The 16,419-nt window shown below is 49.4% G+C and overlaps 1 protein-coding gene across 4 annotated transcripts in view; it reads right to left on the minus strand.

Moving 5' to 3' along the window:
* Nucleotides 1–16,419, minus strand: part of PARVA (parvin alpha) — a 63,371-nt gene that overhangs the window by 17,608 nt on the left and 29,344 nt on the right. For all 4 annotated transcript variants that reach the window (XR_014465413.1, XR_014465414.1, XM_083164097.1 and 1 more), the window contains exons 2-6: nucleotides 11,063–11,152; nucleotides 7,738–7,808; nucleotides 6,459–6,561; nucleotides 5,050–5,190; nucleotides 2,862–2,977 (exon numbers count right to left, since the gene is read on the minus strand). Coding sequence is in view for 2 of the 4 variants with exons in the window: in XM_083164097.1 (XP_083020223.1) it covers nucleotides 2,862–2,977; nucleotides 5,050–5,190; nucleotides 6,459–6,561; nucleotides 7,738–7,808; nucleotides 11,063–11,152 (521 nt within the window). In the remaining 2 variants the exon portion in view is untranslated. The remainder of the gene's footprint in view (nucleotides 1–2,861; nucleotides 2,978–5,049; nucleotides 5,191–6,458; nucleotides 6,562–7,737; nucleotides 7,809–11,062; nucleotides 11,153–16,419) is intronic.

Here is a 16,419-nt window from a genome sequence, read left to right on the forward strand (position 1 = left end):
GGTTCAGACAGCGTGAAGCACCCGGGGCCCGTGGGTGCAGCGGCGGAGCAGGCAGCCCACAGTGTCTGTGAAACGCTGAGTGAGCGGACACTGGGGACCGCTGCAGCAGAGTTTGAAAAGATAGGCCGGCCGCTGATTGAGTGAGAGACATTACAGACTGCCCGCTCCGCTGCTGCACCCACAGACCCCGGGCACTTCAAACTGCCTGGACCCCACGCTGCCCAGGTACCACCTCGCCTCCCCCTGTATCCGTCCCTGACTGAGGCCACCCTTAGGAGTCAACCAACCCCTTCCTATGGAGCGTGCTACTGCGTACCTGCAACATATTCCTTACAGGTTACTTGCAGCACTGGTAACACTCTGGGTCGGGGGGCAAGTGCTACTGCGTACCTGCAACATATTCCTTACAGGTTACTTGCAGCACTGGTAAAACTCTGGGTCGGGGGGCAAGTGCTACTGCGTACCTGCAACATATTCCTTACAGGTTACTTGCAGCACTGGTAACACTCTGGGTCGGGGGGCAAGTGCTACTGCGTACCTGCAACATATTCCTTACAGGTTACTTGCAGCACTGGTAACACTCTGGGTCGGGGGCAAGTGCTACTGCGTACCTGCAACATATTCCTTACAGGTTACTTGCAGCACTGGTAAAACTCTGGGTCAGGGGGCAAGTGCTACTGCGTACCTGCAACATATTCCTTACAGGTTACTTGCAGCACTGGTAACACTCTGGGTCGGGGGGCAAGTGCTACTGCGGACCTGCAACATATTCATTACAGGTTACTTGCAGCACTGGTAACAATCTGGGTCGGGGGGCAAGTGCTACTGCATACCTGCAACATATTCCTTACAGGTTACTTGCAGCACTGGTAACACTCTGGGTCGGGGGGCAAGTGCTACTGCGTACCAGCAACATATTCCTTACAGGTTACTTACAGCACTGGTAACACTCTGGGTCGGGGGGCAAGTGCTACTGCGTACCAGCAACATATTTCTTACAGGTTACTTGCAGCACTGGTAACACTCTGGGTCGGGGGGCAAGTGCTACTGCGTAACTGCAACATATTCCTTACAGGTTACTTGCAGCACTGGTAACACTCTGGGTCGGGGGGCAAGTGCTACTGCGTACCAGCAACATATTCCTTACAGGTTACTTACAGCACTGGTAACACTCATAAGTATTCCAGGAACACACTTTAACGTTCCATTTCTTAAGCAGATTCAGCAGTAGTCTCACACTAAATATAGACATGCTGCATATCACTTTAATCAGCAATAGCTGCTTGTGCACGATATATCATTTTGCAAATAAGATTCTATGTAATGGAAAATAAATCATTGCCGGAGAGAGGCACAATTACGGTTTTACCAAATTATCACACATAACCTATAAATCAGGGGTGGCCAAAAAAGGTCTCAAGATCTACCAACAGTTCATGTTTTACAGACCACTGGTGGATCTGTAGAATGTGTCAGTTAGGAATGAATGAAGCACAAGTTTGAAATGTGACACTGAGTCACATGTGCACCAGCTAGGTGATCTGGGAAATGTGACAGCAATGACTGTGCACCAGCTAGGTGATCTGGGAAATGTGACAGTAATGACTCCACCTGTGCACCAGCTAGGAGGTCTGGGAATTGTGACCGTTAGTAATGACTGCACCTGTGCACCAGCAAGTTGGTCTGGGAAATGTGACTGTTAGTAATGACTCCACCTGTGCACCAGCAAGTTGGTTTGGGAAATGTGACAGTTAGTAATGACTACATCTGTGCACCAGCTAGGTGTTCTGGGAAATGTGACCGTTAGTAATGACTGCACCTGTGCACCAGCAAGTTGATCACGGAAATGTAACAGTTAGTAATGACTACAACTGTGGACAAGCTAGGTAGTCTGGGAAATGTGACAGTTAGTAATGACTCCACCTGTGCACCAGCTAGGTGATCTGGGGAATGTGACAGTTAGTAATGACTGCACCTGTGCACCAGCAAGTTGGTCAGGGAAATGTAACAGTTAGTAATGACTACACCTGTGGACCAGCTAGGTGATCTGGGGAATGTGACCGTTAGTAATGACTGCACCTGTGCACCAGCAAGTTGGTCAGGGAAATGTAACAGTTAGTAATGACTACACCTGTGGACCAGCTAGGTAGTCTGGGTTAGTAATGACTGCACCTGTGCACCAGCTAGGTGGTCTGTTGGTAGATCTTGAGGCACAGTTTGGCCAGGTGTCATGGAAAAGGGATGTGCAAAAAATACTTTCAGGGATAGTAACCCAGCAGCTGGACCGTACTGTTATATGCAAAGCTGAGCTGTCTCGTGAACAGTGGTACTTCTCTATCATACAGTACATAAGTTGGGGCAGTACTGGGCCATACATTTGTTTTGGTCACCTACTCACTCCAGACCACATAGAAATGTGAATATGCTCAGTAGCTGGACTAAACCACAAACCAAGATCACTGAACTCTTATTTAATCATTACTAGAAGTATTTTCTTACTTCCATCCCATAGATTCTGGCCTGCTGAAGCTACGCCATGAGAAGGAATGCTCTGTACAAACTCTACACTAATAGATGAAGGGTCATCTAACTGCCATGCTAGGCTTTATCATTTCACCTGTTTTACACCAGGGCATGGATTTCTGTACAAGGGATGTACCATGACGATGATAAAAGCCCCAGAACCAATATTTATAAGGGGAGGCCCAGGAAAAATGTATTGTGCAGAAATCAAACCTTTTACAGTCGTCACACTAGAACCCAAATTCTATATCAGACACCAAACTCACAAACCGGTTACCAGATTATAAAAACATATGTCGCTGGCATTATAAAGAGTCAGAATATGAAGCGTGACTTACCTGTACGACCACTACCTGTATGGAGACATGATCCGGAAGCCGAATAGGGGCTCGGAAGTACTGGGATAGTGCCACCAGCAGATGGAGGATGGCGACCACGGATTTAGCGTGTACGGCTGGAACATACAAGGCACTCAGAGACTTGGACATTTTAATCTTCCAGTATACAACTGGCTACTGGCTCTAAGCAATTCCACCAATGTACTTATTATTATAAACTTCTTATATTACTACAGAACAAGGACTACAAATGATGCCCGGATCTTTATCTCCGGTGAAAAGCGGAATTTGTTGAATGTAAAAACGGTCAATATGTAGAAGTGAAAAAGGTTGACATGAATTTTTAACTTTTTTATTTTTAGAAAAGGAGTTCTCTCGTACTGTGCCCAAAGTATGGCGAGAGGACGCGGTACACTTCTATGGTGTCCGTGCCCACCTATGTAGACATAAAAAATTAAAACGAGAAAAACTCATGTCGACCTATTTCTTGTTGACCTTTTGACCAATTGATTATCAACCTTATTAGTGTCGACCGTATGATCCATACCCGTATGCCAGCAGAACGTCCGAGCGGCAGCAGGACATGGTCCCCACAGAAATGCACACGCATCCCTCGCTGCCCCCTATGGTGGGGACTGGGCAGGATATACCAGGTTCAATGCTCACTTTTTAATGATGCTTTAACTTAATGGGGTACATGTACTTTTTATTAATTTAGCACCTTCTAGAAGATTATAAATTGTATCTGATTGGTTGCCCATAGCAACATCTCAAATTCAGTAGAACCCCAATGTGTCGTTAAACGTGTATTACAATGAAGCATCTCTTACTTATAGCTGTTTCCATTCTGTTTGGTCGGAGGCTCAAACCTGACAAAGTATATTGCAGAAAAAGCCAGAATTGCTGATACTACGGTCCTAGATACTGGGACTATATTTTTTAATTCTATTTTAAAAGGAGTTTTTCATTTTTAACATTAAAAAACAAAGGGAAGATTCAGAAAAAACAGGAAGATAATAGATATATATCATAAACATCAACAATTACAGTATACCGGGTACTAGTACAAATTCTGATCTGGCGTTCTGCTTGAAATCTCCTGTTTAGCGCTCAGAAAAACACTGTTGCTGTAGCCTATGTTATAATGCAGAGAATATGTGTACAGTATATAGCAGGCGGTTTCTATGTCACAAGGCAGCGGGTTACACAGCACATCCAGAGGAAGTGAGACTGAAATGCTCTCTGTACTGCCTGCTCCTTCCTCTGCGGGGCTCAGCAGAGCAGGTACACACGGGGGAGGTGCCCGTGTCAAGGGGTATGGAGGCTCGTGGGGGGCATATTGGAATGACTGATGTGAACGCGTTCAGGTTGTTTTTTTTTAATCTAGAAGATAATGGGTGGCCCTCTTTGCGTAAACTGTTTTTATTGAAGCAGTAGACAACATCATTGATCATAACATTCAATCCACAAGATGAAATCAGTAATATGTCTACATTACAATTAAATCAATAGATAAACTACAAAAGGAAAGAAAAGAGAGGAAAGAGAGAAAGGAAAGGAAAGGATGTGAGGGGTAAAGGTTATGTGGACATATATGACCTATAAGTGGGTGTAAGTTTAAAATTGTGCCATAGTCGATAGTCTTCCAGTGGGATAATGGACTGACCTGAGGAGAAGGAGAGCAGATCTTCCATATCCAAAAAGTAGTCAATTTTCTTTAGCCACTGTTTCATCGAGGGAGGTATGGAGGACTTGCATAAGGTAGGGATGATGGCTTTGGCCGCGTTATTAAAATGTCTAAGTAGTGAGTGTTTGTAAGTGTATGTATCTATCTGGATAATGTTTAACAACCAAAAACCTGGATCTTTAGGCACAGTATCCCCTAGTATTAGTTGGGTGGCCCTCTTTGAAGTTCGGGGTGTACATGTGGATTGCCCTTCAGCGGTTTATCAGGTAAGTAGTGAATAACTTATCTTCCTCTGCATCTGTAGCAGCACGGATTGTCCCCATGGTGACAGATGTTGGCAAAGAGGGTCAGTTATTCACTGCCAAGTACACAAACGGGCAGCTTCAGTGTGTTTCTAAAGCTTGAGCAGGAGATTACAAGCAAATCCCGGTGACTTGCAGAAGCTGGATAATTAGCTACAATGGTTTTTTGCTGCCAGTTATTAGTGTGGGGGGAACTCACAGTCCACGTTCCACTTAATGTTCCGAGGCGCCAGCTTCAGGGTCTCGTTGATCTTTTCGAGCACTGTCTGTAGTTTTTGTTTCTGGGCAATTTCTGACTGTGTGACTTCAGCGACGTTCAGCTTCTCCCCTTCCAGCTTCTCTGCAGTCAGTAACAAGAGAGTCAGTCTCCGCCTGGGCACGCATGATTAACACTGAGACCTGCTAACTGTAGCACCCTCACAGATGGGAGTAGCAGTGTTTGACAGACAGAGCCTATGGGATCTGATCACAGGCCAAGCCCTGTCTTTCATGCCCAGTCCCACTCAGGTCAGTGACACACACAAAGGACACCCTGCAGGGTACTGATATGCAGGGGGATGGGGGGTTCATATACAGAGTGGAACTAGGCACCAGCAATAAGGGACACTGCAGTGCCAGTGCGTAGCGTACTGCTCGATGACACAGAGATGGAAGGGGACGAGCGGAATATACAGGGTTCCAAGCAGAGATGCATATTCTACCTCCATCACTGTTGGAGATACTGCATTGGAAATCAATGAGCTTCATATTAACCGCAGACAAGGTCACTAAGATCTAACACAAGCATGAAAGGAGATTATGTTTATACGGAGAAAATCAGAGATGAAACATGAAGCATGATTCTCCGGGGACATATTTATAGTGTAGGTCACACAAAGGTTGCTGTTCCATAGTATATCGTCATGTGTTATATTAACACAGAGACGCATTATATACAGAGAAGGCTACAATACCGTATAACGCACCGACAACAACCAACTCTCTGCTGATGTGCGACATGCGTATAATGTGTCTTTATGGATGCGGACCCAACACATAATGTTGTTACTTACGCCAACACACAATGTAGAATGTGCCTGTACTGATACTGACGCGTCAAATGCGCCTCTACTGATGCCGACACAATGTAGACTGTACAGATGTCGAAGCAATGTATAATGTGCCCGTATGGACGTCTACACAACGTATAATGTAGCTCTACTGATGCTTATGCCCCATACATAATGTACAGACGCTGACACAGCAGTGTATAATGTGCCTGTACTGCCGCATTGCATAAAGTACCTGTACTGATGCCAACAGTGTACATACAGACCCCGACGCACAATGTATACGCAAGTATAGAATGTGCCAGTACTGATACAGACGCACAGTGTGTAATGTATAAGTATTGACACACATTGCAGACATACATGATAAAACAGATAGATGAACATGAAAAGATTTCCTGTAACAGTAGATTTTGCAGCGAGGACGTGACATCATCGTGTAACGCAAGCAGTGAGATGAATCTGCATCAAAGTGCTGCGCAGTATCCCCCCCCCCCCCCGGCCCTCTCTCTAAGCTGTCCCGGAGCTACGTGCATTCCCCACCCAATCTGCATCTTACCAAAGAGTTTCTGCAGAACCTGCCCGTCGTACAGATCCTCCGCAAGGTCCTTCACTATGATCCTCTCTCCCACTAGCACGTCATTTATCCAGTCGATCAGAACCTGGGCATATACAAAGTGACAGCATTAGCGGTATCACATACAGGACACCCCGCATCCAGGCAGCCGGACACTACACAGAGAGGTTAGTGCGTACAATAAACGGTCTCCTTTATAGAGGGTTATTCTGAGCAGCCCTGGGTGGTGGATATATGCGGAGACAGGTTTATGTTCTACCCGCTAGTAATTCCCTGCATTCTATAGGAATTACAGGCCTTAATACCAAGTAGTAATGTATATAGCAGACGTTTGACCATTGCATGAATTACAGGATTCTGCGATTACTGTCAGTAATTGACAGTCTGATGCCGTTTGGGGGCATTGACGGCCTCAATGACCTAAAAAGGGGGTGTTTCGGAACCCCACGGGTCATGCAGCCCGCCACTAGTGCCATAGTTGATCGACTACTGCATCCACGTGCAGCTCTGGACGGTGGGTCCTCCGCACCCGAAGGTTTGGAGAGACCCTCGGTAGACTTCCCTCCGCCTTGCGGCTCGGGGTCGTCCTCGGGGGGCACGAAGCTCTCGCCAAAAGGCGAGAGCTTCGGACCCTTGGGGCAATGGAAGGCCCGAAAGGGTCGACCACACTACCCAAAAAAACGTGACAAAACTACAAAAAACAAACCCTTCCGGGGGTTGAGGAATGAGGGTCTCTCTAAGCTTCGGCGAAGAGGACCCACCGTTCCCTATTTTCCCCTCTTCGGCCTTATGGTTGAGAGGGGTTAGGGGAAAAACGGGGCCCTGTCTCCTTTGGGAGACGGACCCACTTCGATCGCACGGCCCCCTTTGCACGTGTTTAGGCACAGCACTGGTGGTAGGGAGCACACCTCGGGCTCCTGAGTTTTTTCAAACTCAAACTCTTGTGATCTAGAGGCTCCAACCTGATGCGCACAAGAACACATGCGATTGGCCCGATTCGGTGGAATCGTGTATAATGGGGCCAAATCGCACTATTGTATGGCCACCTTAAGAATAGAGGGAACAGACCGGAATCTCGCTATCTTGCAGGTAAGTTACACTTCCCCCTAAGCATGTCGTAATCACATGGTCTATGCACTAAGCATCGGAGCAAGATAAAGTACCAGCCAGCTCCTAACTGTCATTTTTTCAAACAAAGGAGCCACTGCTCCTGTTCTTCTTGAATAATACAGAACAAGTAACATCCTGTAGGGTGGGTTACCTTCATGAGCTCCTGTAATCTTGGGTCGCTCCTGGAAAAGGGATCAATCATGGTCCTCACTTCATTCTCCTCTGGAAAACAAAAGCGATATGTGATACACCAGATAGCGCTGCACTGACGTGGCTATAACTTACGCAGCATGGTGTCCCCTGGGTCCGCGCTGCACTGACGTGGCTATAACTTACGCAGTATGGTGTCCCCTGGGTCCGCGCTGCACTGACGTGGTTATAACTTACGCAGCATGGTGTCCCCTTGGTCCGCGCTGCACTGACGTGGCTATAACTTACACAGCATGGTGTCCCCTGGGTCCGCGCTGCACTGCCGTGGCTATAATTTACACAGCATGGTGTCCCCTGGGTCCGCGCTGCACTGACGTGGCTATAACTTACGCAGCATGGTGTCCCCTTGGTCCGCGCTGCACTGACGTGGCTATAACTTACACAGCATGGTGTCCCCTGGGTCCGCGCTGCACTGACGTGGCTATAATTTACACAGCATGGTGTCCCCTGGGTCTGCACTGCACTGACGTGGCTATAACTTACGCAGCATGGTGTCCCCTTGGTCCGCGCTGCACTGACGTGGCTATAACTTACACAGCATGGTGTCCCCTGGGTCCGCGCTGCAGTGACGTGGCTATAACTTACGCAGCATGGTGTCCCCTGGGTCCGCGCTGCACTGACGTGGCTATAACTTACGCAGCATGGTGTCCCCTTGGTCCGCGCTGCACTGACGTGGCTATAACTTACGCAGCATGGTGTCCCCCGGGTCCGTGCTGCACTGCCGTGGCTATAACTTACGCAGCATGGTGTCCCCTTGGTCCGCGCTGCACTGACGTGGCTATAACTTACACAGCATGGTGTCCCCTGGGTCCGCGCTGCAGTGACGTGGCTATAACTTACGCAGCATGGTGTCCCCTTGGTCCGCGCTGCACTGACGTGGCTATAACTTACGCAGCATGGTGTCCCCTTGGTCCGCGCTGCACTGACGTGGCTATAACTTACGCAGCATGGTGTCCCCTTGGTCCGCACTGCACTGACGTGGCTATAACTTACACAGCATGGTGTCCCCTGGGTCCGCGCTGCACTGACGTGGCTATAACTTACACAGCATGGTGTCCCCTGGGTCTGTACTGCACTGACGTGGCTATAACTTACGCAGCATGGTGTCCCCTTGGTCCGCGCTGCACTGACGTGGCTATAACTTACACAGCATGGTGTCCCCTGGGTCCGCACTGAACCGCCGTGGCTATAACTTACGCAGCATGGTGTCCCCCGGGTCCGCGCTGCACTGCCGTGGCTATAACTTACACAGCATGGTGTCCCCCGGGTCCGCGCTGCACTGACGTGGCTATAACTTACGCAGCATGGTGTCCCCTGGGTCGGCGCTGCACTGACGTGGCTATAACTTACGCAGCATGGTGTCCCCTGGGTCCGCACTGCACTGCCGTGGCTATAACTTACACAGCATGGTGTCCCCTGGGTCCGGGCTGCACTGACATGGCTATAATTTACACAGCATGGTGTCCCCTGGGTCTGCACTGCACTGACATGGTTATAACTTACGCAGCATGGTGTCCCCTGGGTCCGCACTGAACCGCCGTGGCTATAACTTACGCAGCATGGTGTCCCCCGGGTCCGCGCTGCACTGCCGTGGCTATAACTTACACAGCATGGTGTCCCCCGGGTCCGCGCTGCACTGACGTGGCTATAACTTACGCAGCATGGTGTCCCCTGGGTCGGCGCTGCACTGACGTGGCTATAACTTACGCAGCATGGTGTCCCCTGGGTCCGCACTGCACTGCCGTGGCTATAACTTACACAGCATGGTGTCCCCTGGGTCCGGGCTGCACTGACATGGGTATAATTTACACAGCATGGTGTCCCCTGGGTCCGCGCTGCACTGACATGGCTATAATTTACACAGCATGGTGTCCCCTGGGTCTGCACTGCACTGACATGGTTATAACTTACGCAGTATGGTGTCCCCTGGGTCCGGGCTGCACTGACATGGCTATAATTTACACAGCATGGTGTCCCCTGGGTCCAAACTGCACTGACATGGCTATAACTTACACAGCATGGTGTCCCCTGGGTCCGCACTGCACTGGCGCGACTATACCTTACCCAGCATGGTGCCCCCTGGGTCCGCACTGCACTGGCACAACTATACCATACCCAGCATGGTATCCCCTGGGTCTGCACTGCGCTGGCGCGACTATATTGTATCCAGCATGGTGTCCCCTGGGTCCGCGCTGTGCTGGCGCAACTATACCGTACCCAGCATGGTGTCCCCTGGGTCCGCACTGCAATGGCGTGACTATACCATACCCAGGATGGTGTCCCCTGGGTCCGCACTGCATGGCGTGACTATACCATACCCAGGATGGTGTCCCCTGGGTCTGCACTGCTCTGGCGTGACTATACCGTACCCAGCATGGTGTCCCCTGGGTCCGCACTGCGCTGGCGCAACTATAGCATACTCAGCATGGTGTCCCCAGGGTCCACGCTGCACGGACTCGACTATACTGTACTGTACCCAGCATGGTGTCCCCTGGGTCCGCGATGCGCTGGCGCAACTATACCGTACCCACCATGGTGTCCCCTGGGTCTGCGCTTTGCTGGCACGACTATACCATACCCAGCATGGTGTCCTCTGGGTCCGCACTGCGCTGGCGCAACTATACCGTACCCAGCATGGTGTCCCCAGGGTCCACGCTGCACTGACTCGACTATACTGTACTGTACCCCAGCATGGTGTCCCCTGGGTCCGCGATGCGCTGGCGCAACTATACCGTACCCACCATGGTGTACCCTGGGTCCGCACTGCGCTGGCATGACTATACCGTACACAGCATGGTATCCCCTGGGTCCGCACTGCGCTGGCAGGACTATACCGTACCCAGCATGGTGTCCCCTGGGTCCGCACTGCGCTGGCATGACTATACCGTACACAGCATGGTATCCCCTGGGTCCGCACTGCGCTGGCAGGACTATACCGTACCCAGCATGGTGTCTAAGGACTATAGTCAGCTAAGCAGGATTTAGGTCCAATATGGGGGATAATAGGGACTTCAGGATCAATTTGCGCACTTGCTTTTGACTTATTTATCCTGGGCAGCACTGAGCACCAACAGCGCTTGAATCAGATGATGCCCGGCAAACATGCGGCGTGATGTTAGAGGTCACACTGTGAAGCCACACACCTGCCCGACCCTTCAGCAGTGCTCATCCGCTTAAGGATTGGTGCACAGTAGTTACTAGTGTGCCACAGCGTCTGGCGGCCAGGGTTGGCCTATCTAACCTGCGCCACGCTGACTATTACTTACCGAGCATGGTGTCCTCCGGGTCCAATTCAAAAGGAATCGGATTAAGTGGTAGATTGATTGCATTGATGCCTTCTTCTTGGAGATCTGACACTACAGAAAAACAGCATTACAAGTGGTTAATATTCCTACAGGTGAGGACACATGGACAGTACAATGTATAATGCATTGTCTATGGGGACAGGGGGCTTGATTCAGGTGCAGTTGGATTAAGCACAGCTGTGGTTTCCTCGGAAGCAGCAGCGAGGCACAGACATAGTAATGCAGCACGAGGGGTCTGGTACAGGCAGATGCCTCCTGCGTGCCCGCGTGATCCACTCCTGCATCGGGGATTGTTCTATGGGACTACCCTCAGGTTACACAGGCCGGCCACCACAGCTCCGTCACTGTGGCCACTGAGACTCTGGCCTCTGCACTCCCACAAAATGTCAGCGATGTGCCTCCGTTTCAGAAACAGCCCGTCGCTGTCCCTTTCCCAGCCCTTAGTTGACTGCAGAATGTCCGTCTCACTGTGTGTGAGGATGCAGGATACCTACTGCACATGTGCAGTGCATATCCGGTGCTCGCGCAGTTTTCCCATAACGTGATAATAGCACCAATATCCGAACCTGAATCAGGCCCAGTGTCAGCCATTGTGCGGCACATTGTTGTGGTAGAAGCCAGAAGCATCACCAACTGTTATTCATGAGACCAGACTAATCCATGAGAGACTGGGTCCAAGTGAACTCAGAGGCTCTACATGACATGCATATATTTCAATAGAAATTGAGACTGCAAAATGGCGGCCTCGCTGCGCCTATCCCAAAGGGCCTTACTGACCGTACTGTACGAGAATTACACATGGGTGCACACCGGCCTTCCTTCTATGACACAATGTTATTGTTTTCCCTTCGTGGCTCTATTGTCCACGTTTTTGTGGAAACTGGTGACACACCGGGGAATCATGAGGTAAAACAAGTGGTTCCAGGCCAACAGTTTTGTCTCTCTGTATTGTTCCTTTGTACGGCGCTGCGAAACACTTGTGGCGCCTTATAAATTAAATTATAATAATAATAACAGTTGGGCTACCGGAAGCCAGCTACTCCCAGGACCAGGCCATAGTGGTCACTGCAGCTGGATGACGGACAACCTGACCGGATACAAGACAAACTGGCTCGTCTACCTGACCCGGTTCGCCTGTGGGGTGAGACTGGGGCCTGTTAGCGCTGAGAGAAGATACCACACCCGCAGCCAATAATGTGCCTAGGGGTGTCCTGACCCCTTAATCGGCCCCTGGCAGGGACTGCCATCATTAAGGGAAGCTAAGTGCCCATCACGCAGGTGTCCTGCCGTAATCTACAAACGCTCCATGCCATTTCCTCTGTATTTCCCATCCTGCGTCTGCTCCCTCACAGAGCAGGAGACATTCTCATTTAATTGAAAGTATTTTCAGGAAATTATTCTGTACAAGAACATCTCTCCCGTTCCATTATCTGCTGATCCCCTGCCAAGTAAATATGCAAACCTGTCTGCTTTCCTGAGCCGCACTACAACATGCCGCGGGTATGTGTGACGGGGACAGTATCCGGCGGGTAACACAGGCTGATGTCATTATAGTCACACACACACACACAGAGCATCTGCAGATAACCCTTCCAGCGACCCTGACTCACAACATGGAACCAGTGTCCTTCCTACATGGTGTACGAGAGGATTAGGTGCAATTATCCAACCGCAGACGCACATTAGTGAGAAGTGGCACGGACGTGCGCTGCTGATTTCTGTCTTGGCTACGGACCAGGCAGATGAACACCGTGTAACGCTGTCGTAATTAAATTACATGCAGATCTATAGGCTCAAAGCTGTTAATATCATTGCCCCAATACATACAGTAAGATGAGACATTGAATCCCAACCACAGATGTAGTGGGCCATTTGGGAACTGGGCCCTGTCCTGCTATCCTGAAGGACTTTTATTCCACCAGGCTCTGTCCCGCAGGCCAGAAGTAACTAGCAGCTGTCATTGAGTGACAACTCACATCTTATACCGGTGTATGTGACAATGAATGGCTGACTGGTGGGTGAGGGGCAGTATAATGATCCGCGCACAGCCATTGTGGATTGCGCTAGTAACAGCGCAATTAGGGTGGCCAATCCCGGGATCGGCGGGATCCCGGGATTTGGCCCCCAAAACGCTGGGATTTCAATCCCGGGATTGGAGTTTCCAATCCCGGGATTTCGGGATTAGACGGCGCATGCCCCGTCTAATTCCGGGCAGCGTCTGAGCACTCGCTCAGACACTGCCCGGCTTCTCCGATACCCGGAAACGTAGCACTGCACAGCGTGACGAGGTCACGCTGCGCAGGGCACAGCCCGCCCATCCGCCCTGGCTCCTGGCCAGCACCCCGCCTCCAACCCAACAGCTCTCCCAACCCTGCTCCCGGCAGCACCCTGCACCAGCCCGGCCGCCCACTCTGCAAAATGTAAGTAAATAGTGGGCGGTCAGGGCGTTTTAGGCAGCTAATAATAGCGCTATGCGTGTAGGTGGTATAATGGATGCATTTCCCATTAAATAGCCATATTTCAGGCGTCTGTCTGCACTAGGGATGCCAATCCCGGGATCCCGGGAATCCCGGGATTGAGCATTTTTCAATCCCGAATCCCGGGATTGAAAAAATGCCCCGGGATTGGCATCCCTAAGCGCAATGCAGGAACAGCGCAGGGATCCCTCTCCATAGCCAGTGTCACTAATAGCCTTTTCCGCTAGCAGAAATAACCCGGTGATGTCAGCAGAGACGAACATCAACCGCGGTTTTCTGCTAGTGGAAATGATCCCATGTCAAATAACCCGGTTTGGATTCCCCAGCAATCCAACCCAGGTAATTACCAGGGTTGGACCCAGGACGCTCCCATTCGGGGGCAGTGGAAACGCTCCCAACACGGTATATTTGAAAAACAGAGCTGATTGGAGTTTCTGGGCATTTTCATGTGCATTTTGTGTCTAAAACCCAGGTCCAACCCGGCATTGACCTGGCGACAAATTCCCGGGTCTGACCCAGGTTGCTAGTGGAAAAGGGGTATGAGGCGTGCATTACTGTTCATACACTATCCCCAGTGCCTGTGCATGGATGAGGCCCCTCAGCCCCAGTAATCCCCTTATATAATCATACACTTACTGTGTCCTAGCAACATTGCACAATGGGAGCAGCCTGGCAGCTCTGCAGCGGGTTATGTAACTGCGCTCAGGATGGGAGAAGCTCTTATTCCAGGACCGCTCAGTACTACACTAACCCCTAAAGATTGTAAGCTTGCAAGCAGGGCCCTCATACCTTTGACTGTCTGTAAATACCCAGTTTGTTGTATCACTCTCTCCTTTTGTAAAGCGCAACGGAATATGCTGCGCTATATAAGAAACTGGTGATAAATAATAAATACACGTCACTTAGTCTGCTCTAACAATCCATATGCACTCACACACATACATACAGTATATGTACACACACGTCACTGAGTCTGCTCTAACAATCCATATGCACTCACACACACATACAGTATATGTACACACACATCACTGAGTCTGCTCTAAGAATCCATATGCACTCACACACATACAGTATATGTACACACGTCACTGAGCCTGCTCTAACAATCCATATGCACTCACACACACATACAGTATATGTACACACACATCACTGAGTCTGCTCTAAGAATCCATATGCACTCACACTCATACAGTATATGTACACACACGTCACTGAGTCTGCTCTAACAAAACATATGCACTCACACACATACAGTATATGTACACACACAACACGGAGTCTGCTCTAACAATCCATATGCACTCACACACATACAGTATATGTACACACACAACACGGAGTCTGCTCTAACAAACCATATGCACTCACACACATACAGTATATGTATACACACATCACTGAGTCTGCTCTAACAATCCATATGCACTCACACACACATACGTATACACACGCATACAGTATATGTACACACACGTCACTGAGTCTGCTCTAACAAACCATATGCACTCACACACACATACAGTATATGTACACACACATCACTGAGTCTGCTCTAAGAATCCATATGCACTCACACTCATACAGTATATGTACACACACGTCACTGAGTCTGCTCTAACAATCCATATGCACTCACACGCATACAGTATATGTACACACACGTCACTGAGCCTGCTCTAACAATCCATATGTACTCACACACATACAGTATATGTACACACATGTCACTGAGTCTGCTCTAACAATCCATATGCACTCACACACATACAGTATATGTACACACATGTCACTGAGTCTGCTCTAACAATCCATATGCACTCACACACATACAGTATATGTACACACATGTCACTGAGTCTGCTCTAACAATCCATATGCACTCACACACATACAGTATATGTACACACACGTCACTGAGTCTGCTCTAACAATCCATATGCACTCACACACATACAGTATATGTACACACACGTCACTGAGTCTGCTCCAACAATCCATATGCACTCACACGCATACAGTATATGTACACACACGTCACTGAGTCTGCTCTAACAATCCATATGCACTCACACATACAGTATATGTACACACACGTCACTGAGTCTGCTCTAACAATCCATATGCACTCACACACATACAGTATATGTACACACATGTCACTGAGTCTGCTCTAACAATCCATATGCACTCACACACATACAGTATATGTACACACACGTCACTGAGTCTGCTCTAACAATCCATATGCACTCACACATACAGTATATGTACACACACACACACGTCACTGAGTCTGCTCTAACAATCCATATGCACTCACACATACAGTATATGTACACACACGTCAGAGTCTGCACTAACAATCCATATGCACTCACACATACAGTATATGTACACACAGGTCACTGAGTCTGCTCTAACAATCCATATGCACTCACACGCATACAGTATATGTACACACACGTCACTGAGTCTGCTCTAACAATCAATATGCACTCACACGCATACAGTTTATGTACACACAGGTCACTGAGTCTGCTCTAACAATCCATATGCACTCACACGTCACTGAGTCTGCTCTAACAATCCATATGCACTCACACATACAGTATATGTACACACACGTCAGAGTCTGCTCTAACAATCCATATGCACTGAGGGCTGTTTCACACAGTACGGTTCCTGCCGCACGGTGAAATCCCGTACGGTCAGGGAGCCGCGCCGCACTCAGAATTTTATAATGGCAGGGATGGCCACAGCCCGGCAGCCGTCCCTTCCAGTGGGGGGATCCGGCTGCAGCCGTGCGGCCGGGCCGTGGCCGTCCCGTGTGAATGG

This window comes from Crinia signifera, chromosome 11 (assembly GCF_055691185.1).
Source record: "Crinia signifera chromosome 11, ASM5569118v1, whole genome shotgun sequence".
Lineage (NCBI taxonomy): Eukaryota > Metazoa > Chordata > Amphibia > Anura > Myobatrachidae > Crinia > Crinia signifera.